The following is a 23,802-nucleotide window of genomic DNA, read 5'->3' as shown; positions in this document are numbered from 1 at the left end:
GTGGCCCATCAGTCCTTGCCCTCCCTGTCCCAACAGGGTGACAACCAATACCGTGTTCCCCGGCAGACCTTCTCACCTGAGGATTTCAAAGTGACTCATGGATAATTCATTAGTTGAGCCTCACAAATCAGTCCGCACCAGAAAAGCCAGCATTATCAAGTCCTCTGATTCAGACGGTGATACTGGCACAGAGCGATGACAGAGCCCCAGAACAACGACAAAGGCTGGGAGAGAACCCAGCAATCCAGACCCCCCAGTCTCTTTTGTTAAGCATGGAACAAAACAGTTACTGTTAATTATGGGTCTATTTTGTTGATGGACGCCTGCCCGGTAAGGACTGGGTTAATAACCACAAACGTATTCCACATGGGCCAACAAACACCGGTCAGAAAATAACAACTTTTGGCCTCTACCAACCAGTGCTGGAGTTGAAATTGTGACACATGTGGGAGAAAGGCCCCAGATACAATGCTGAGACCCCGAGGTATCCAGCTCCGGACTGCTGCTCTGAAGGAGAAGGGGAATTGTCACAGCACAGGGAAAGGCACAGTCCAAAGGTTCCATTTCTAAATGGTTGATAAAGGGTTAATAAATGATATAAGCCTGTTACAGACATGAGTGGCAGTGCTCAGGGATGGTCAGGAGCACATCAGTAGAAGGTGCTAACAGGTGATTACATGTCACAGTTATGTGTAATCTCAGGCCTGGCTTAACAGAGGCAGTGAGTTCTCGAGTGGCAGGTCTGGCTTTCATAAAACAAAAGTCACTGGTGTCTTCTCGCTCTCCAGGGTGAAATAAAAGTGTTATTTCATCTCCCTGAGCTGGGAAAGGACATCACCAAAACACTGCAGACAACAAAAACCCCCAAAGCACCCCAAAGTAAAAATTCAAGCCCCAGCTCCCGAAGCTTCTATTGCCCCAGCACATGGGTTCAAGAGGCTGGTCTCTGCCAATGTTTCAATCACCCCATAAATTCAGTTGAGCTGTTTTTATCTGGTGCTTTACGCTGCTTTCCTCAACAAGCCTCATCTGGCCTTTCGGGAGAAAACCAGGCCCTCTAGCTCCTATCATTTCTGGCCAATTGTTAAGACAATCCAACTGAGTGCCAGATGTCAGGACTCACTGGTGCTTATTTGATTCTTGAAAGGAACTTGACCAGAAACGTGCTGCAGCATAGACAGACTTAAAGCAGAGGGAAGAAAGAAGAAGGAGGAAAACAAAACAGACCAAGGCAAGATGATCTTACATACTCTATTCGCATCACATTCACTCACTTAATCATACCAGATGCAACACAGTGAGTTTTATAGACTACAGAAACCTCCCCTAATGTACATACCCTACAAAGTGCCTGTCACTGGAGTACAAGGGTGAGACAGCATGACTGCATTCAACAAGAATAATGAAACAGCCTGAAATAAAACCCAGGAGTCCCAACTCCCCGTGTCTGGAGTCTAGAGTCCTTTGGACCAAAATCCTCTGGACCAAAGCATCCAAATTCTTCTGACTGGGGTATTTATTTTGCTGGAATGTTTGGTCAAAACTTTATATTAAGGTTCCATTTCTAAATGGCTGAAAAAGGGTTAATAAGTGATAACTAGATGGTATAAGCATGTTACAGACATGAGTGGCATGGTTTCAGGACACTCAGAAGCATCAGTAGAAGGTGTTACAAATGATTAGATGTCATGATTATGCATAACCTATTGACCCATTGGACTCTAGAACAATCTGTAACAAATGATTCATCATTTATTAAAACGTCTATTAGCCATTTATTAACCCTTTATAAGAACCACCTTAATATAAAGTATGACCAAACTGTCTCTTTTTGAGTTAGACAGCAATTGGGTTTCCTATTTCCCTGCCTGAACACCTCAATTCATCAGTCTATTTCCCCATTGCTTTAAAAAAACCTCTTTCTATTACCCTGACCATCAATAATCCAATTCATCTGTCAACCACTGTCTCAGCTCCCATGTCATCTGTTTCCTTGACTCTCTCAATGAAGCACACCCATTTCTACCCAAAGTGCCACGGGGACCAGAGACACTGAACGTACTTGGCTTAGGGGGCAACATCTGCTGTGAATGTCTCTGAGGCCTCAAAACGGGTCTTTCAGGAGAGCTGAGCTGGCCTGGCCTGGAGAACTGACCTTAAAGAGGTGGGTTCTGCTTGGCAAATTGCTTAGACAATTGTTGCAGGGCTAGATATATTATTGTTTAAAAGGCAATCTCTTTCCCTAGCGATCGTCCCACTCAGCAACGGATGGGTCCCACAGTGATAAGCGCTATAGATGTAGTCAGACTGACTGATGAGATGCACAGACAGGTAAGTTAGGATAGACAGACAGATCCCCTGATCAATTCCAGTTTCCACAATGCGAGGGGATTTTTTTAAAGCTTTTCCCATCCACCACATGTCCTCCCATGGCCAAGCCCCTCACATCAGCCTCTCCAAGTCCTCTGCATTGCACCTGTCTCTGCTCTATGTGCTCGGCAGGGGGGTTACAATTCTTTGAATTGTAATGGCTTTAATGGGCTGAATGCACCACAGGCTCACAAGGCGAGACAGGGCTAGAGTGACAACACCACAACGTGAAGTTTCTCATTCTCTTTGTGCGCGCGCATTATCGGGAACAGGGACACCGCTGTGAGCCTCCTGGCTGCCTCGCTGGCACGTGCTGCTTCTCGCTACATCGCTGATGGAGCATGGTGTGTGTGTGTGTGGGGGGGGGATGGGAATGGCACATCAGAATGGACCTTTCTCTCTCCTGGCTTTTAGCCTGGTCTGGGGAGAGCGGGCAGAAAGGTTTCCTTTCCAAAAGAAGGCGTGTTTATCAGGAGATCATCATGGATAGAACCACAGCAGGTGAAAGGCACCTGGACCACCCCACGGCCCAGGGCCCCGTGATGCCTCCGACCTCCCCGTGGCCCAGCTCCCCACGACCTCCGCTCTCCCGCATCGCTCTGTGGCCCAGCTCCCCACAAAGCCCTGACCACCCTGGAGCCCAGCGACGACCCGCTGCCCAGCTCCCTGGAACACCCCGACCGCCCCGCGGCCCAGCTCCATACTGCTCTCACAGACCAAGTAGCCGGAACCAATCCACTTCCAATCCACCAACTCATTCATCTCAAGATTCCCCGCCTTGCTTTTAAGCCCTGCCCAGAGTTATAGAGAACTGCCTTGATGTACTGGACAGGGCGCTGGGCTGGGCTGGGAGTCAAGAAGCCTGGAGTCTATTCCCAGCTTCGCTGCTGTTGCAAGTATGGGCAGAGGATCTCATGAGACCTCTGCCATTTTTGGGCCAAAATCTCATCTATCTTAGATACTGATCTGGACACCATTCCTGCTGTGTCTGAGCACCTGCCAACCTCTATTGTATTTATATTAATATCAGCCCTGTGAGAGAGGCTGTGCTAGTGCATCCATTTTACAGATCGGGAACTGAAGCATGGACAGACTAACTGACTTGTCCATGGCCACCCAGGAAGTCCACAGCACAGCCGTGAAATGAATTCTGGTCTCTCCAAGTCCTAGGTGACTGTCCTAACCACTGGACCACCCTTCCTCTCTTCTACAAACAGCTGATGAAGTCTGGCCCAAAGATCACCCTGGTTCATGGCGATGTTAACAATAATCCACTGCTGAAACTCAGCTGTGAACCCTGCCCAAATACCATCTCTAATCCTCCCCATTGAGGCAAACTTCAAGGTTCATTGAATGAAACAGGCATTTTCTGTGAGCAAAGCCATTGTGAACTGGCTTGTTATTAATAATCACAGCCTCAGCCCTACATCAGGATGCCTCGTTACCCTGACAGTCATTATTCTGGCCCCGACACTGGAATCCATCATGCTAAATGGCAATCTTTCTACGAAGGACCCCCATCAAGCCTTGGACCTGGAATGGACCCATGAGCCGAGATCCCTGCATTAGAGCCCTATGCACACGGAACCTGAGCACACGCCTCGGATCCCCACAAATGCCACCTGTTTGAAAGATGAGTCTGATTTCTATCGTCTCCATGGATAGGTGCCCCCGGGTTCACCAGCAGTGTCGCCTCTCACTCTATTAGAGTGAAAGCTCTCTTCACTTCTGTGGTTCTCTTGTCCCCCACAGCTCATGAAGCTGTACTCTTGCGTAGCCAAGAGATTCTGGCATGGGTCTGCTGACACGCACTTGACAATACTGCTGTCACCATGACAACATTCGATTTACCCCAAGAAAAGTAAAAGGCCAGTAACCACGGAAACACTTGCGTGACCGTAACCTGACGGTATGGGATATTGTATCCCAGTTTGGGATAAGAGGGAAGGTCATCTCATGGATCAGTAAAAGACAGGAAACAGGGTAAGAATAAATGGACGGTTTTCACAATGAAAACTGGCAAATAGCAAGGTCCCCCAAGGATCTGGACTGTGATCAGTGCTGTTCAATGTATTCATAAATGATCTGGAAAAGGAGGTAGGTAAACTGTGAGGTGACAAAGTTTGCAAGTTATACTAAATTACTAAAGATATTTAAGTCCAAAGCTGACTGTAAAGAGTTACAAGGGATCTCACCAAACTGGGTGACTGGGCAACAAGACGGCAGATGAAATACAATATTGATAAATGCAAAGTAATGCACATTGGAAAACATAATCCCAACTATACATATACAATGATGGGGTCTAAATTAGCTGTTACCACTCAAGAAAGAGATCTTGGCGTCATTGTGGAGAGTTCTCTCAAAACATTTGCTATGTGTGCAGCAACAGTCAAAAAAACTAACAATGTTAGGAATTATTAGGAAAGGGATAGATAATAAGACAGAAAATATTATAATGACACTATTAAATCCATGATACGCCCGCACCTTGAATACTGTGTGAAGTTCTGGTTGCCCTGTCTCAAAAAAGATATATTAGAATTGGAAAAAGTAGAGAGAAGGGCAAGAAAAATGATTAGGGGTATGGAACAGCTTTCATATGAGGGGAGATGAAAAAGACTGGGACCATTCAGCTTAGAAAAGAGACGACTAAGAAATGGAGGAATTTGCTAACAGTGAATACAATCTTGAATGGTGTGGAGAAAGTAGATAGGGAACTGTTATTTATCCCTTCACATAACACAAGAATTAGGGGGTACCTTATGAAATGCACAGGCAGCAGGTTTAAAACAAACAAAAGGAAGCACTTCTTCATAGAACACAAAGGCAACCTGTGGAACTCATCAGGGGATGTTGTGAAGACCAGAAGTATAACTAGGTTCCAGAAAGAATTAGATAAGTTCATGGAGGACAGATCCATCAATGGCTATTAGCCAAGTCCCAGGCTTACTGAAGCCTAGGACTCTCACTCAACCTAAGACTAAAGTGTTCTATCAACCTGCTTCAGGCCTTGCATGTGATCCACCACAAATCACCATCGAGGGTCAGACTTTGGAGACAGTTGAGCACTTTCGCTACCTTGGTAGCCAACTTTCTCAAAATGCAAAAACTGACAGTGAGATCCAGCACGCAAGTGCTTCCTTTGGGAAATTGCTCCGACACATTTTCATGGATTGTGACCTACAGCAGGACACCAAGATCCAGGTCTACAAGAAAATGGTTCCTACACTCCTCTATGGATGCGTAACCTGGGTGACCTATTGACAGCACCTCAAGAGCTTGGAGAGGTACCACCAATGATGCCTCTTGAAGATCCTTCGTGTCAAGATCGCTGCACTAACGCCAGCATCCTCGCTGAAGCCAATGTCACCAGCATTGAAGCAATGGTCCTCATGCACCAACTTCGCTGGGCTGGACACTGTGTGCAGATGCCAGACACTCACCTCCCAAAACAAGTCCTCTACTCTCAGCTCACCCCTGGTCAGAGATCCCGTGGTGGTCAGAGGAAGCGTTGCAAAGACACACTGAAAGCGTATCTTAAGAAAACTAATGTGGACATCACAAGCTGAGAGGAGCAAGCCATCAACCGACCCCAATGGCGCTATATCCTCCATCAGGCAATGGCCCGCTTTGAGGAGAAGTGCCTTGCCTTAGAAGCTGAGAAGGAAGGAAAAAGAAAGAACTTTCTCCCCGCAAGCAACTGGCCTGCTATGAAATGTGTACCTACTGTGGGCGGATTTGCAGTTCCAGGATCAGACTCCTGAGTCATCTCAGGACCCATATGTAAATTCGTGGTAGAGATCGTCCTCAAATCGAGGGATCGCCAATCCAATCCATTAGCCAAGATGGTTAGAGACACAACCCCTAAACCTCCAACTGCCAGATGGTGGAACGGGACGACGGGACGGATCACTAGAAATTGCCCTGTTCTGTTCATTCCCTTTGAAACATCTGGCACTGGCCGCTATTGGAGACAAGATACGGGGCTAGCTGGAGCATTGGTCTGACCCAGTATGGCTGTTCATATGTTCTTATGAAAGATGGAAGCAGCAGTCATAGGCTGGAACCCCAAAATCTGGCTCCTGGGCAAAACCCTGAGCATTTGGACTCCATCCCTTTTGGGGAGCAGGGGCCCAGCTGTGCGACTTGGGTTGGCATCTGAACTGCATCAGAGCTGGATTTTCAGTTCAGGGAGAAGCCAAATGTATTCTACGCTGTGAAATGTGAACTTCACCCATCTCTGGTAATTAGCAGAGTGCAAGATCTGCCTCCAAAATCAGCCAATTTAGAGCACCTCTAAAGCACCCCGAGGGCAAGTGACACAAGAAGGTTCTTTTGCAGTGGGAGTGGTTTCTCGGGAAGGATGCTGCTGCCTCCCACACAGAGTGTTATTTCTTGACCTTCATTGTCTTTCTCCCACTCCTGCTTCCTCACTTCACACAGCTGGAAAAGCTTCTCCTGACTGCCATCCTAATGATCTCAGTGCCTCGTAGGCTCTGACACCGGCGCTGACGGCCAGGGTGCTGGTGTCAGCCCACCAGATGCCAGAGCGTGGCCTCCTGACACCTTTTTGCTGAACTAATATTTGAAGGCAAAGTGCCTGGTGGGTCTGGCAGAACTTGAACTGCCCTTTAGAGCCTCCAGGCCCCATTTGATGGCTGGAGGGGACTTCTCAGCGGAGATGCACCAAAGATTGGGGTAGGAGTCGCAACACTCTTGGATCTCTGCATTAAGCAATTGCACAGAGCCTCTTCCCTGCTCCACCAGACTCCAGAAGACTGAAGCACCTGCTCTTCTTCGACCCAGTTGGATGGCTGTATTTGCTATTTAAGTTTTACCAGAGGTATCTGACTGGAATAATATGCTGTGATGCAGAAGAAAAAGATGGGGGAAGTTGCTGCAGGTCAAGAGTGAGGTGCATCGGCAGAGATGCAAGGGGGTCTCAGAACCGGGAGAACAGAGCAGGCTGCTCGTCAGGAGAGAGGTGCATCGGCAGAGTTTTATGAGAGTCCCAGGGCTGGAACAGCAATAGGGGTGGTGCAGATCAGGACTGGAGTGCATCAACAGAGCTGAGAGGGGAGTCCAGGACTGGAGTAACTGGGGGCCCGGGTTTAAGTATATCAGCAAAACAGAGAGAGGGAGGTGGAGACAGAGAGAAAGCGCGTGTGTTATGAAATGAGATCTTGGCTAAACTGGAATAGGCTTTATACAGCTCTTTTCAAAAGCCGTTTGCCGCAGTGATCCTATTTTTTTTTTGTTCACGGCGAGAGGAATTTGGAACGAGAGCTGCCCGTGAATGGAGACATGTGCAAAGGAACGGCAGGCGTCTCCTGCAGGGAAACTCCCCAAAGGCCTTAAGCATTCAGCCACAGACACAGAAGAGATCACTCAAAGCCCCTGTGACTCAATGACAGAGACGGCGTCAGCAGGAAATTCACCTGCTCCAGCTCTTAGCAAAAGAGTTAAATGGTAGAAATAATGCCCCCCCCCCACACAAGTAGTAACCTGGTCAGCACCAGAAAAGCATTCCCTCCCCCCTCCCCCCCAAAACAAGTGGTGTGAATGCAGCTCCCATAAGCACCATGCATTCAGAGGGGTTTATGAGTGCAAGCTGCTGCATATATATCACACTATACCAGAGCAATGCAGGCTGCTAGAAATCAGGTACCAAGGACTCCTCTGTTGTCACAGGAGCTGGAGGTGGATGGGAAGGAGCTGATGGGGAGGCGGGGGGGATGGACGATGAGTCACTGGACTTAAAGTGGCTAGAAAACAGCAGCAGAAAATTCACATTACACAGGTTAGCTCCTGCAGGGAAAGGCAGTGGAACCAGCTTCCACACCAGCTACCAGGGGGAGGGATAGCTCAGTGGTTTGAGCATTGGCCTGCTAAACCCAGGGGTGTGAGTTCAATCTTTGATGGGGCCACTTGGGGATCTGGGGCAAAACCAGTACATGGTCCTGCTAGTGAAGGCAGGGGGCTGGACTCAATGACCTTTCAAGGTCCCTTCCAGTTCTAGGAAATGGGATATCTCTATTAATTATAATTATTACCGGCCATCCCTGCCTCAGCCCTGGCATAAAGGGTGGTCACTGAAAGACCTCACACTGATGACGCAGGTTACAAATGCTCATTAGCATGTATGCAGGGTCTGGAAACCATGGGAGCAGGGACCTATAACCAACTCCCTGTGGCCCCTTTTCACCACTGCCTCCACTGCAGAGAATCCAGCTGAGGGAAACTGAGGCATGGGGGTGGGAAGTGATTCATCCAAGGTCATTGGGGAATAATTGGCAGAGCCAGATACATGGGTTACAGTCCCCTCCCTGCTCCTCGGACCACACTGCCTCTTAGAAGGCTCCCCTGTCAGGCTCTTTACAGAACCATGTCAAAATGCATTTGCTTGGGATTAACAAAGCTGGGGAGTTTTCATGGCATGTAGCACACTTTGAGGTCTCAGGATGCCCAAACATAGACAGATGACAGCCAAATAATCAACTCACAGATAGATGCCCCCACCGCCAGCTACCATAAAGGTGCTGAGATGGTACGGTGGGTGTGGGTGGAGAAGAGACAGAGGACAGATCAAATGCAGTCATAGCTACTTAGCTAGCGAGTGAGAGAGAGAGATGGCATGTCTGGCAATAAATAGGTAGGTAGGCAGGCATTGGAGCTGCCCTGTGCCAACTCTGAGCTTGGCACTCCCAGCTAGCGAGAGCCCAGCCCCATGCAGTTTGTGCGGTGATTAGTTCTATTGGGTTTCAAATGCAGAATCTCTAATCTGGGCCAGAAATCTGGTAACAGCTACTGTCGTAAATTATCCAACTCCACAGGTAATTTCTGATTAGCTCACTCCTCTCCCCTTGGTGCATCCTCAGTTTCCATAGCAGCTAAAACCGAAGTAAAATGGAAACATCTGGTTCAAGCACAGGTAAAGCTCCCCTGGGGAAAGAAATCTGCTGGATGGCAGCACACAGAGATAACAGCCCCTCTGAAAGCCAGCCGTGGCAGAACCTCAGAGACGGGGAGGGGAGTATGGGGAATAGAGCAAAAGGGGCTTGGGGGGGAGGGAGAAGAAAGCAAGAAAGCAAGAAAGAAGATGAATGGCTATGGAGTGGGAGCAAATGGATCAGTGCAAAGATGCCCTACCATAAACGCTCGCTGATGGTGATAGATGCACTGGCAGTAACCTTGATCCAGTCCCATTAGATGCTCGCTATGGGAGGGAGCACACAGAGATCGGTGGCACGGAGTTTATCAATCACCCACATGAAGGGCCCGCTCAGCAGCTTGGCCCACGCGGGGTGCATCCATCTCAGGCAGAGAGGCCAACGCACGCAGGGAAGGCTGGGTTTTGTAACAGACCCGTTCGAAAGGTGCCCATTGTAAGTGACAGGAAAGGAACGGAGTGAGGTGTCGGGGTCCCTGCTCCGTCCCTCTCGGGCCACGGGAATTAATGAGTTGGCCCAGCAGCCGCAGAAAGCACTGGGGTCGGCTGAGAGCGCTGGAGTCGCACTCAGACACTGCAGTGATTAGCATGGACTTAGACGGGGAACAATGGGGCAAATGGGTATGTTTCTCAGGGGAGTTACGTTTGTCTAATAGATACATTCAGCCCTGAGGTTCTTTCACTCCATGCGGGGTGAGGGCAGAGAGCTGCCGATATCACAATCAGACCCTGCCCTGATCTAACCTGTCAGCAGGCTGGCGGGCACTGCAACCAGAGCCCCAGTACTCAAAGCCTTCCAGTCATCATCCTAACCGATCCTAACCGCTTGGTTCAACAGCATCTGAGAAACGCTGGAGATCGCACAACGCAAAGTGAAATTAAATAAAATCACAGGGAAAGTATTTTGAAATGTGATCAGACATCACTGAATTTGTGCCTATAGGAATTAACTCTCCAGCAATCCAATCCACACTGTTACAGGCCTCTCTTGTTTATTAATTAACGAGAGATGGCAATTCATGCAATCTGTTTAGTCATTTTCTTTCTTTTTGTACTGCTATTTCCAGCTCTCATTGGCACCGATATGGACATCCCAATGGTAACTTTTAATACTGCATTTTTTAAAATGGTGTTTTGTATAGGTCCTACACAAAAACAAAACGTTGCCCTTGATCGAACTTGCACTCACTAAGATCTCCTGTTATCACACTAGTCTGATTAAAGCATTCAACCCACAATCATGATAAAAAAACAAACTTGCACTTAGTGCAGGGTCTTTACAAACACAACTGAGAATTTGTGCCATGTTAGCCCTGAATCCTCTCTTCGGCACACAGTCTAAAACCATTTGTGCTCTCGGGATCAATTCCTGGGGCAGGGAAGGATGGAGTCTTCCTTCCAGGCCATCAAGCAGAACTGCAGATACTCTGAGGCCACAATTCCAGCCTCCATCCGGAGTCCCCTCCTTGCAGCGTGCATCACATCTGTCTTTGTGAGTGGGAATGGCTGGTGCCCCTAAGCCCCTACTGCAGGGATAGCACTAGGAATGCATGAGGCCGCACGTGGCCATCTTACCTTTGGGGGAGATGTGCCTCCAGGTGATTGTAGGATCCGGTCTGCCCGTGGCTATACAGGTGAGGCTGATGTTGCCGCCTTCGTTGATGGAGATATCGGAAGAGATCTCAACAATTTTGGGAGACACTGGAATGACATACAGGGAAAAGTGAGGAGGCAGCAGGTTCCGATTTGACTGTTTCACTCTAATTCTCCAGGTTTTGTGTGTGTGTGTGTGTGGGGGGGGGAGTTTGTGTGTGTAGTTGTGGATGAACAGCTGCATGTGTAGGTGGAGTCTCCCCATCTCACAATTACCAGCTAAGCAACAGCCCATCAGCCCCATCTAACATGGCAGTGAAGGACCTGGAGGTGACATTTCCTCACCCCCCACTTCCTTCCCAGATATACAGGCTGCTTACCCCCATATCCCTCCTTAACCTACTCCCCACTCCGTTTCCACTGGAATCATGTCCTCGAGAGGATTAACTGGAGGAAAACACCCTCTCTCCCAGGCGTTCCCAAACTGGGGCCGGTGGAGCTCTCGCTGGTGGGGTGCCCAGAGCTCACTCATCGCGTGGTGCTGATTCAAGCCCCTTGTTTGCAGCTGCCTCTGTGTCATGAAGAAGATTCCGGAGGCCTGTGAAAGAAGCTGGAAGCCAGGAGAAAGAGCCAGCCTAGCTGCCTCCATGAGCTGCCACTATACAGAAAAGAAAACAGTGGTGCCCTCAGGGATGAGATCCACCTCGTGCTGCTCTTCACCAATGTCCCGGGAGGGAGGGGGGGGAGAAGAGAACCAGATGGTTGGGCAACATGTCCAGGGTAGAGTGTGTAACCCCTTGGGGTGTAGAGAGCACAGCCCGTTTAAAACCTCGTCCTGAGGCAGTGCAAGGCTAGGTTGTTCTGAGGGGAGGGGAGTCGAGAGAAAGAGCGTGAGAGGGACCTGGGGGTGTCTGTAGCTCCAGACAAGAGGGCCTACAAGTAAGCAAGTAAGCCCTCGCACAGCAAAGCAGGCGAGAACCAGCTCGAAGCCTGGGAGGGACAGAGTGGCTCACCGGGGATGTCCCAAGATGGGAGCCAGGAGGTGCACTGTGCCAGGAACAAATCACCTGAGAAGCATAAACCGGAGCCACCGTTGACCAGAACTGTATGGAGCTGTGAGTACTGGTGCTTCTGACTTCGCATGGGGAATAAGGAGGGAGGTTGTAGCTAGCTAAGAGGCGGGTTGCTACTCTGTGCGGGTTTGTGGAGAGCAGCAGAACACGGGACAGGTTGGTTGTTGAAAGCGGGCGGGCGCTGAAGACGACCAGGAGCACCCAAGCAGAGGCAGTGCTAGTCCATTGGGGGCCCTAAGCAAGAATACTTTTGGCCTCTCCCCCGATCCCCACAACACATTATGAAAAGTGAATAGGGAGCCCCCTTGAGCTGCGTGGGGTCCTAAGCCATTGCTTAGTCTGCTTACATCTAGCATTGGCTCTGCACCCATGGTTCACTGATGGATTGGAACTCTGCCCAGGATTCTTGACCTCTGAGTCTAGACACATAGCTCTTGGCAGCTATCCTTGTATACTGTGGTAGCAGTGGGTCCATGGGTCCTCGTGTTAGATGTAACCCTGTTTTGCCACTCCCCCTATCTTCTCCCCCAGTGTTTTTCTCCATCCATCCCTCTGTAAATAAATATTTCCCTTTCTTATGTCCGTTGTACTATTCTGATGAGCATGTTTACTCTGGAGGGGTTGGAACAGGTGTCCCTGAGGTGGAAGGGAGTTTCCCTGTTGTGTTCCTGCGTATGCCTTTCCTTGGCCAAAGCTACCTGGCAGAGCAGACTCCACCTTGGCCCTCAGGGGCTATAGACACATACAGGGGAATAGGGAGTCCTGTCAACAAGGACGCATGAGCAGGAGGAGAGTAGAAGGAGCAGAACAGAAATGAAATGAAGAGCAAAAGGAAACAGCATGACGAACTGTATTCCAAAGGGGCTCAGTGCTCCATGCACTAAATACAGTTGAAAAAAAACAGCTAAAGCCTTCCCCAATGTCACATTGCCACGTGAGCAGGGGATGGGATGGGATCTGTGTGGTCTCCGAAGGGAGAGGAGGTCTCTGCGAGACAAACTCTCTATTAACCTTCATGAAAATAGTCCTGTAGAACTGAATAGAAAATAATCCCCTTTCTGTTTCATTGAACCATCCTATCGCATTTAATAGAAAACTTGGTTCCTGCTATGGAATTTTATAGGTTAAAAAAATAACCTATAGAAAGGATTCTATACATTCCATAGGTGTTCTGAATACTTTGCATAGAACCCTCAAGGTTTCGTCATCGTCATTGTATTTTCTACAGGTCTTTTCTAGAAGAGGAAATGTAAGGCCAGATTCTCAGCTGTTGTAGATCAGCATAGCTCTATTAACTTCAGCGGAGCGATGTTATTGATGCCAGCTGAAAATCCACGAATAATATAAAGAACCACTGCTACTCCCATTCTTGACTCTCACCCAGGCAAGACAGACATGGGCTACAGCATCCCCTCTGCTATAACACACCGCCTCCATCTCTCTGGATTCTCACGCACGCACGATTAGCTGGTATGCACATAGACCTTTCCAGGGGACTGGCTGAGACAGAACAACTGCAGTGGCTTTCCTCACACATATTGCCTCTGCCACACAGGTAAGTAATTTATTGATCCGTAAAGCTCTCCAAGACAGCCTGGAAGGGATTATGTCATGCTAGCCCCGGGCAATAAAATGAAATAAAATAAAATAAAAAGATGGGCTTTTTTGTGAATGCCAGTGTGATTAAGGGTTAGTGGCTGGAAGTATATTTAAAGTACATTTTAAGTGGAAATCAAGGTGGGTAATGAATTACCCTGTGATGTGAAGGACTGCTGGGAGTTCATTTTCCCTACTTTGGACACAATGGCTAATCTGCTAATCATACACCGGAGGACAACAGCAGAACAAATGCGGGCAGAATGGAAGAGCTCCTGGGGCAGTGCACGAAGATGATAGTGGATGAACTGTACATACATTTAGGTGAGTCATCTCAGCTCTTGCTAAGAGCCAGTCTAACTGGACTGCGGGTACGTCTACACTTTGAGCTGGTGGTGCCATTTCCAGCTCGGGTAGATATACTCACACTCGCTCTGATTGAGTTAGTGCACTGATAGTAGAAGTGTAGCCACAGCGGCGCAAGCATGGATGGGCTGGCTGCCCTAAATATGATCCCATCCAAAACCCTAGGCGTATACTTGAGTGACTAGCCAGTCAATTGGGTCCAGTGTAGCTACAACTATCCGAGCTGGAAATTCCACCTCCAGCTCCACTGCAGATGTACCTTGTGTGTTCCCCTTTGAACCAACGCCCCAGCATGGTGCTAAGGCATGCTGTGCTGCTAGCAGTTCTGCCTACTGGAGGAGATGGAATTATATTAATTATTAGCTGTATGACAGTTACACCGATAGGCATGTCCTCGGGCCAGTGGCCCTTCATGGAGAATCAGGACCATGCTGAACCTGTAAGCAGGTAGGTGCTCCAGGTGCTGGCTTGTTAGCTAGGGCCGGCGCTTCCACTAGGCGACCCTAGGCGGTCGCCTAGGGCGGCAGGATTTGGGAGTGGCATTTTGTCGCCCTTGTTGGAAATTCGGCAGTGGGGGGGGTCCTTCCGCTCCAGGTCTTTGGCGGAAATTCGGTGGCGGGTCCTTCACTCGCTTCGGGACTCGCCGCCGAAGTGTCCCAAAGCCACAGAGCAGAAGGATCCCCGCCGCCAAATGCTCAGAGGAGGAGCGCTGCCGCCTAGGGCGGCAAAAACCCTGGCGCCACTCCTGTTGTTAGCCAATCAGCATGAGAACATCTGAGTTCTACAAGAGTGCCAGAACAGTCTATGTGGGGAGCTGCTCAGATAGGACTGGCAATGCCAGGTGAGAGGAAGGAAGAGAGTGCTCCCCTTGGGGAAGGCATGGGGCTACAGGCTAGGGAGAACCCACAGGAAGCACACGTAGGGGAGGAGCCGTGAGTTGGGGCTTGGAGGTGACTGGGAGAGCCCTGAAGAAAGACTGTCAGAGCCCTGGGAAAGGGACACACTAGGGAACCTCCAGTTGTTAGCTTGGTGAAGAAAGCTGATGGATTGGAGAGGCCCAGCAGTTTGGGGCTGGCTCAGGCTGGAGAGCTGAACCACAGGAGGGGCCAAGAACTTTTTGTGTACATCAGATGGGACTCTGAGTACCTCAGAAGGAAGGAGCTGTTCCGTGACGTGGCCAGAGGGCTGAGGTATGGAAGACCCAGAAGGAGGTAGGAGGGGCTGGAGCCAAGGATACTGGCAACATTATGTGCTGACGCTATAATAAGGCCCTGACCAAGACTGGAGCCACACTGTGCTAGGAGCTGTACGTAAATACAATAAGAGACAGTCGCTGCCCCGAAGAGCTTACAGTCTCAATAGACAAGACAGACAAAGGAAATATTTATTATCCCCACATTACAGAGGGGGACCTGAAGCACAGAGAGATCAAGGGACTTGCTCAAGGTCATACAAGAAGAGACAGCAATTGAGCACAAATATAAGTGCGGTGCCTTATCCTAAGTCCATAATTCCTTTCTAATGCAGCTCTGGGCCATTCATGAGTTTAAAACTACTGAATCCATTTTCATCAAACTTGGCTTGTTTTGTAGATCTCATTTAGGCTTAAAAGTCACGTGAGGTCTGAAGATGCTACTTACTGTAATATCACTTACCAACACGTACGTTTGCATTAATAGGTTGTATTACATCAACTGACAAATGTAAAGAGTAGCCATATTATAAAACACAATTATTAGAAGGCAGGGTTAAAGTTAATCTTTCAACTCTGCTGTTCCTGACTAGGGAGCACTTGCATTCGCTATCTTACCACTGTATTAGCTGTTAGATTTGTTTGGAGGCCTGGGATAGTTTTGGCCTTGCTTATAATAATATATGATCAGTTGATTAAGCACTTTCTGATCTTTGCATATAAATCCACTTAGCTACATGAGCTGCAATCGTTAGCCTCTTATGCACCAACTGGCAACAAGCCCACACCCACGCCCACATCTCAGGAAGGGGTTGGGAGGAATCTATAGGTGCCCAAGGAATGAAAAGATTTCCCCCAATCAATGTCAGCTGGAGCAAGGCAGAAGTGACACTGGAGTACGTGGGGAAGAAAATGAGAGTGACGGGGTAGAGGAGCCTTTAGTTACCCTTTCAATTATATATGCAATGTTCAGATTTAACACGACAGTTATTGTATGCAAATTAAATGTTTGAATAATTAATTGAATTAATTATTTAAAATGCCTTTCTTGAGACTTAAGAGATAGAGAGTAAGGTTTTACTACACAAGGGAGAAAAGCCTTAATAAATAAGTGACCATAAATATAAATCTGATATTATTTAACATTCAGTAGTAATCCCATTATGTCTATATTAAAATGCATTATTATTTGGCCAGTATTTCTATAGCCAAGGGGGGGGTGGGGAATCTCGAGCCGAATGGAAGATGCAGGTGGATCTGCACCCAGATGAGGACGAATAAATAAATCCAGGCATCCCGGGTGGGAATTCTCTCCTTGTTGCCAGTCCTTTTCTTCCTGGCATCTCTCTTGCTCGGGGGTGATTAAACATGGCAGCGCCAGTCTGCAGCATGCAGATTTCCCCAGAGCGGGGCCTGTGCTTTTGCTGATCTCATTTTCTTTGCTATGACGCTGGGAAAGGTATTTATTTTGTTCTGAGCTGATTCAGCCCCTTCCGTGGGTCCCCAGAACATACCCTGGCTTTGTCCCAGGGTCAGTGTTCATCCCTCTCGCCCACACACTCAGCAGGGTAGAAAACACAGGATTTAGCTAAGAGAGATGGCACACACACACTATATATATACATAGAGGGTGTGCATCTGTGTGATGTGTGTGTCGAATGGTATATGTACATCTGTTCACACAGAAACACCCCGACATGTGTACCATGCACATACCCAAATGCCACATACGCTTACCCGCAGACATATGTCCACCCCCTGCAGACACATGTGGCATACATACACGGCAGCACATGTATGCAGCTTTGGGTGGATTGCAGAGCCCCTTCCTCTGTGGCTGCACACACCCACGCTCACATACGGATGTGCCTGCACCCCATACACTGGGACTCAGTGAGCCATTCCCCAGGTGACACGCTCCCGGTCATTAACAGGATGTCCTCTGTGATCCCTCTTCCAGCCTGTTTTCATAACCCTCCCGTATTTGCATAAACATCTCTGGCTCTGCCTCCTCATTCGGTCCATGCCATCGCCCCATCATCACGATCTCCCCGTCTATCATCCCCGTCCTCGAGGGCTGTGCTGACGGTGCCCATCCCGTCCCCTGGCGTTATGTCCTTGCTCATTTCCTCCACCACACCTTCCCGCCTTGCCGCAGCCGGTTCCTGATGCGCTCACTCTCACTTGCGTCCATGCTGCGCTCCTCAGTTCAGATCGGCGAGCTCCACTCGGCTCAGACGAGGACCCCAGATTTCAGCCTCTTCTCTCAGCCAGAGCCAAACAATCCAAACTTCCTGGGTCTGCACAACTGGACTGGATATTTCATGAGCATACTGAAAATCCCAGTGCTTCCTGCTGAGCCAGCAAGCAGAGCTGGCTCTTGCAGTCCATCTCCCTTGCCACTGAATGGGAGGCGCCCCCTCCAGGGGATTGAAGGGGAAGGTTAGTTTCTATGGAAGGTGAAGTTTGAGTTGGGTGTCCAGAGAGGAAGGACGGTCTAGTAGTTAGGGCACTCATTTAGGTTTTGGGAGGCCTGACTTCAATTCCCATCTCTGACACAAACTTCCTGCATGACCTTGGGCAACTCACTTAGTTTCTCTGTGCCTCAGTTCCCCATCTGTAGGACTGCGCTACTTCAGACGGGTGTTGTGAGGGAAGAGCCATTAGAAATTGTTAGGTGCTTAGATACTATGGTGATGGTGGGGAGGGGGGGGCACGTTAGCACCATCCATAGATATGGCCCATTTAAACCTGTGACTTCTTGCTAGCATGGGCATTAATGAGTGTGGTTGGTTTTTATGATACAGACCATTGTGCATTGCGGGCTGGACTGAGAACCCAGCAAACTCATTTCAAACAGCCTTCAGCTGGTAACAGCCTTTACAGAAGTGTACAGAACATCCTACATCAATGGTCCAAAATGCTACACTAGCTACAGCTAAGAACTATCACTGGAGAATACTACTGGTTTTTCTTCCCCACACAAAGCACAAAACTTGCATTTTTCAGCCTAGGTGACGTCTGTTTCAGATTAAGGAACATTATATTTGTTCTTTATTTAATAATCATTCCCCTTCAAAAGAGAAAAGGACTGAGAATAACACTAAGGTTCTGTAACCAATCTGAAATGCACAGTGGCAGCTGCCTGAGCCTCGAACAGGCAGAGTCTCTGCTTCTAACAAATGTCTTGGACGGCATCTTTCATCAGTTGACCTCACAGCGTTTTATTACAGATTGGGAAACTGAGTCACAGAGTGGGGAACTGACTGGAGCAACATCACACAGCACGTCACAGACAGAGAGAGGAACAGAACCCAAGTCTCCTAGTCAAGTCCCATTTCTACTAGATCACACTGCCTCCAATAAACATTACATAGAACCTCACCTTTCATCCATACAGGGACAAAGGACACAAGGCTGGAAGGGACCTTCTGTGTCACCGAGTGCTGTCCCCTGCTACCATAGGCAGCCCTGTCATATACCTCCCTCCAGAAACTCTTCAAGCTCCTTAAAACTAGTTAGGTTGTTTGCCTTTCTTTCCCCCAGCTCCCCTGCACCTATTGGGAAGCGGTGCTAGAACCTCCCTCCTCTGATGCTTAAATACCTTCTTCTAATTTCTAGCCTCAATTTATTCATGGCTAGTTTATCCCCATTCATGGCTAGTTGAGTTTATACTTATCCACCTCAGCTGTAGTCTATATAAAGCACCTATTGGCGATTGCCAACCTGGACTCATCATAGTAACCTAGAAGTGAAAGGCCCTATATCCTTTTATTGGCCCCCTGAACCATCCTGTTCCTTCTAGCTGCATCCAAACCAATTCCCTCCATTTCCATTCACATACAAGTTCTTGGCATATCCATAGGTGCCGACTCCGTGGGTGCTCTGGGGCTGGAGCACCCACTGGCAGCCCCGCCAATCAGCTCCTCCTCCCTCCCTCCCAGCACCTCCCCCCTGCCATGATCAGCTGTTCAGTGGCATGCAGGAGGCGTTGGGGGGGAGGAGGTGGATTGAGAGTGGGGGCCGGGCTTGGGGTGGAGTGGAAGTTGAGCACCCCCCGGGAACACAGGAAGTCGGCATCTATGTACAGATCCCTCTATAGTTGCTGCCAGACTGTTCCATTGAGTCTCCTCTCCCTTTTGTGCTTGTTTTTCTAAGGGGAGCCAGAGAGAAAATTGGGAGAGCTGCGCCTTTGATAATACCTGTATTCTAAAGCACTTACAAAGGCCAGCTAATCAGCATCTGCCATTCTAACACCACGTTGTTTGAACAGCAAAACACAGAAGGTTTGATTTTTCTGTCACACCCGTGCAAATTAGGAGCAACTCGACTGAAGTCAATGGTGTTAGGCCAATATAAGTGAGGAAAATCAAGGTCTGAAAGCCAGACTTTCCTGTGTCTCCCACCTGTGTTTGTCCATTGTTTTTAATGAAGCTGTTAATTATCATTTATTTGTATGACATGAGAGATTCCAGTTGAGATCGGAGCCCTGTTGTGCTAGGTGCTGTACATACCCATAGTGAGACTCAATCCTTGCCCAAAGAATTTACAATCTAAATAGACCAAGTGTGGGAGAAATGAAATAGGGTTAGACCCATTTTACAGATAGGGAACTGAGGCATGGAGAGACTAAGTAATTTGGCAAAGGAAACACAGGGAGTCTCTGGTAAAGTCTCCAGCTGTCCTGAGTCCTGATCAAGTGACTTAGCCAGAAGACCATATTCTCTCCACTCCCCAAATCAGTTACACATGGTTCACGTCAATGTGAGCATAGAATTGCGCCCACTGTTCTTTACAATGAAAGAGACGCCACCTTGTGCACTGGAACCTTTAAGGGGCAGTTCTATCCTGCTGAGGAAGCTTTGCTATTACTTCCCTCTCATCACTTAAACACCCTGGCAGTTTTGCATGCTATGACAGTGGCAATTAAATCACATGCTCCAGGGCATAAGCTGGTCTCTCCAGAGTGGTCAGGAAGGTATTTCCTCCCTTTGTGTCTAGCATTGCACAACGAGGCAAACAGACACTTATGGGTTCATTTTTTTTTATATCAGGCAATGGCCGGAAGTGGGACACTGGGCCAGTGGGACGATGTGACTGAATGCACCCCTGTATTCACACCCTACACACTATTGTAATAATCTTTGTACAAAATATGCCTTGTGAGGTACCATTTGAAAACTAATAACTCACTGATCAATAATATCATGGTGAAACGAGGGTAGCAACATTATATACAAAGTTATGAATTCCCTCCATATGATGGTGTTCAAACCAACATAGCCTTGACCAGGCAGAAGATGTTAAACAGGTCTGTCCTAATCAATGAAATATGTCTTTACATCAATTTACATACAAGTAGTAAACAGGGTCCTTGAGACAGCAAGAGGGGTAAACCGGTTCCTCAAAGATAAAGGACAAGCTAATGTATCTAGCCAGGTGTCATCAAAGTTGATTGGCAATCACCTGTCAAATGGCCATCCAGTGGCAAGCAAGAGGGGTAGGAATAGATCCATCTGCATTTTAGCAAGCAACAACCTGGAACCTTTTCCATCACAAGACCCCATGTCTCCGACCTCACAGCAAAAAGGAACTTTATCTAGAGTTAACCCTCAGGAAAATGCATTTCAAAGGGTGACTGAACTATAAAATTGAGGGGGGAAAACACACCAGGATACCTATCTTTCTTTATCTCCTTCGCTCTCTCTCTCTTTCACCTAAGAAGTCAAAGGAACCAGCCTTTTCACTTTGGTTAGCAATGTGGGTGGGAGTACATGAGGAGGTAATGATAAAAAAATCCTCATTTTACCTTGAACCAAGTCAAGTTGTTAAGTTTTAGCTACCAGAAGGCGTTTTATCTTTATTTCTCTTGTACTCATTTCTGACTTGAATACCTTACGCTTGTACTCATTTAAAATGTCTTTGTAGTTAAATAAACGTGTTTTCTTTTTTAATCAAAACGAATCCAGTGTTGTGTTTCAACTGAACTGTTTGCTAACTGCAGTTGAAGTGGCAAACTGTTGTATACTGACCCCTCCCAGGGGTAACAGACCTCTGAACTATCCAGGAGAGGGCTGGACAGTGCAGAAGCCACGTTTTGGGGAACATTCGGGACTGCGAGCATGTTGGGATCACCCTGCAGGTCGTAACCCAGGCTGCTGGAAGCCAGAGTATGGCTGGTGTGTCGCTGACAGGCTGTTAGTGTCTGAGTTGCTGGACCAGGACTGCAGTTATTCACAGACACTCAGAGTGTGACCTGCATGCTGTTTGACTGTTTGGCCCAACAGCAAAGCATTGTGAAGTACCCAATGTTGCAGGGGAGGTGGTGAACACAACCTCTCCCTAGTCTGGGTTGCACCCTGGAATGTGACAGACCAACTGTCTGATCTGGTTCTGCAAGTCTTGGTTGCTGTCCTGCCCTCCAGTAAGTCCCGTTGGCGCCTCTCCAGTGGCACAATGTGGGCTTCGAGCTGCTTTAAACAGGCAGCGGAGGGTTCCCTCAGAGCGGAGGAATCCTTGGCCAGAATAGCTGACTTTAGGCCACCTGTTCTCTCCTCAGGGGGCAAGATGGAAGCTGAGATGACGCAAGCCAGGAGCGGTGGTGCTGGGGGGCAGAGCCCGAGCATGATGCATGCGCCAATGAACCTGGGCTGGCAGAATGGTTCATAAGCGCCATCCCTGCTGTCATAAATCACTGCAGTCCTAAAGCTGCTCTGATTTATGAAGTGACCCCCAAGCAAACCTAGATTGCAGGAAGGCATGGGAGATCGGGGGGGCCGGGGGAATAATACCAACTTTGCCAGCCCGACCCCCAGGTGTGCTGGGCTCAGCCGCAGCTATGTAAAGCCGAACGCAGCTAGAGCAATGAAACGAGATGCCTGAAATGAAAGGGACATACATAACTGCCTTAATAAGCAATTAATAAATAACTAATAGCAATTGCTCTCTTTAAAATAAGGCCTAATGAGATGTATCATATGCCGCAGAGATGTGTCTAAATGATTTCCAAACCAGATAACAGGGCCTGCTGTCATAGCACAGCTCTTCTGAGCTGGAGGACATAAAATTATTTACACACATCTCTACAGCATGTTATATGATAAGACATTATCATAATTCATTGCAGGGGGGAAGAGAAAAGGAGTTTCCAATCAGGCATTAGTAAAGTATTTGTGGACGCGGATATAAATCACAGTGCAAGCAGCGGGATGCTGTAGACACACACTGGGGCTGAGTGCCAAAATGGAGCCCAATCCTGATTTCACTTACACCAGTCTAAACCAGGACTAGCTCCACTGAAGGCAATGGGGATACATCAGAGTAACAGTGCTGTCAGAGGAAAATCAGAACCAAAGTACCCAGAATTGTCGCTTCCTGACAGGTGGATCGACATCACCAAGTCTGGATTCAGATTTTGAATGCTCCAAAGATTGAGGGATGGCTGGAATTGGGGGCTTTGGTTAACACCATTATAAATAGGGATGACAATATGGCCTGGTGGATAGATCACTGCTGCTCAGTGACCGCGGGCATGCCACTTCACCTCCCCATGCCTCAGTTTCCCGATCTGTAAAACGATGACAACAATATTGATGTCCCTTGAAACCTCTGTATCTCAAGGTACAGGTTAAAATAACAAAGTGAGGAATGTGATGTAAAGAAGCAGAATAGAATAGTATAGAACAGGGTGTTCTCCAGTCAAATCCAGGGGTGATTCACCTTTTGCAACACCCATCAGTCTTTGTTTTAGCCTTGGAAATAAAATGGTTGAGTTGGAGCTGGGTGAAATTTAATCCAAAACCTCACATCTCCAAGAGCCAGCACGTAAGGGGTGGGAGGGGGAAAGAGAGGTAGGTGTGTATACTGGGGTGCGGGGTGGGGAGAAAGAGATGTATGGGGATGAATGAAGGATAGATTAGATAGATGGGTGTATATGGGGATGGATGGATAGATGGATACAAAATAAACTAGCTATCTATGTATTTGTTATTCTGGACTCTTAAAATCCCAGCTACACTGCAGGAATCAAGTATCTGTTTTACTTCATGTTATTGTACGGAATTCCCCCGGTAAGGCAAGAAATACTTTGTAGTACAGGCAGGAATATGACAACTTCAAGACTCCCGCATCATCCATCCAGTTTCTGAGACACACATCCACAGAGTACCGAAGTGGGCTCTGAAGAAGAGCTCCGTGTAATCTGGAAAGCGTGTCATTTACACCAACAGAAATTGGTCCAATAAAAAATACTGCCTCACCCACCTTATCTCTCTAAAAGCCTGGGACCAGCACAGCTACAAGTACACCGCAAACAAGGTGAGCTCTTCACAAAGTAACCACGCTGCCAATTGCACACGGAATGACTCCCTCCTACCCTCCCCACCCTCCTTCTCTATCACAAGACTGTGGTACTTCCCAGCCATCTCTGTTTCATCCTACAAGGCCTCAGAGCTGACGGTGCCTCTGTTAATCCCCTTGTGAAATGTCACCACACGGGAGTGAGTTGAAAAGTGTTGAGACAGAGTGAGAGTGAAAGTTTGAACACTACTCCTTGTTAATACAAAGCATGTCAAACCCGTCACCTAGAAATGCTGAATGTCTTTATTAGATTCCTTTATCTCCCCCTGAGATCGGAGGGACACGACTGGATGAGTCTCAGC

At 48.1% G+C, this 23,802-nt stretch overlaps 1 protein-coding gene across 27 annotated transcripts in view; it reads right to left on the bottom strand.

Annotated features, from left to right (window-relative positions):
• The window catches only part of NTM (neurotrimin), a 678,721-nt gene that overhangs the window by 70,835 nt on the left and 584,084 nt on the right, over positions 1–23,802 (bottom strand). For all 27 annotated transcript variants that reach the window (XR_010593317.1, XR_010593320.1, XR_010593311.1 and 24 more), the window contains one exon: positions 10,898–11,023. Coding sequence is in view for 15 of the 27 variants with exons in the window: in XM_065570617.1 (XP_065426689.1) it covers positions 10,898–11,023 (126 nt within the window). In the remaining 12 variants the exon portion in view is untranslated. The remainder of the gene's footprint in view (positions 1–10,897; positions 11,024–23,802) is intronic.

The sequence above is a fragment of the Chrysemys picta genome, chromosome 16 (genome assembly GCF_011386835.1).
Source record: "Chrysemys picta bellii isolate R12L10 chromosome 16, ASM1138683v2, whole genome shotgun sequence".
Classification (NCBI taxonomy): Eukaryota; Metazoa; Chordata; order Testudines; family Emydidae; genus Chrysemys; species Chrysemys picta.
The sequence above is the reverse complement of the archived record's forward strand: the minus strand, read 5'-3'. Positions and strand labels throughout refer to the sequence as shown.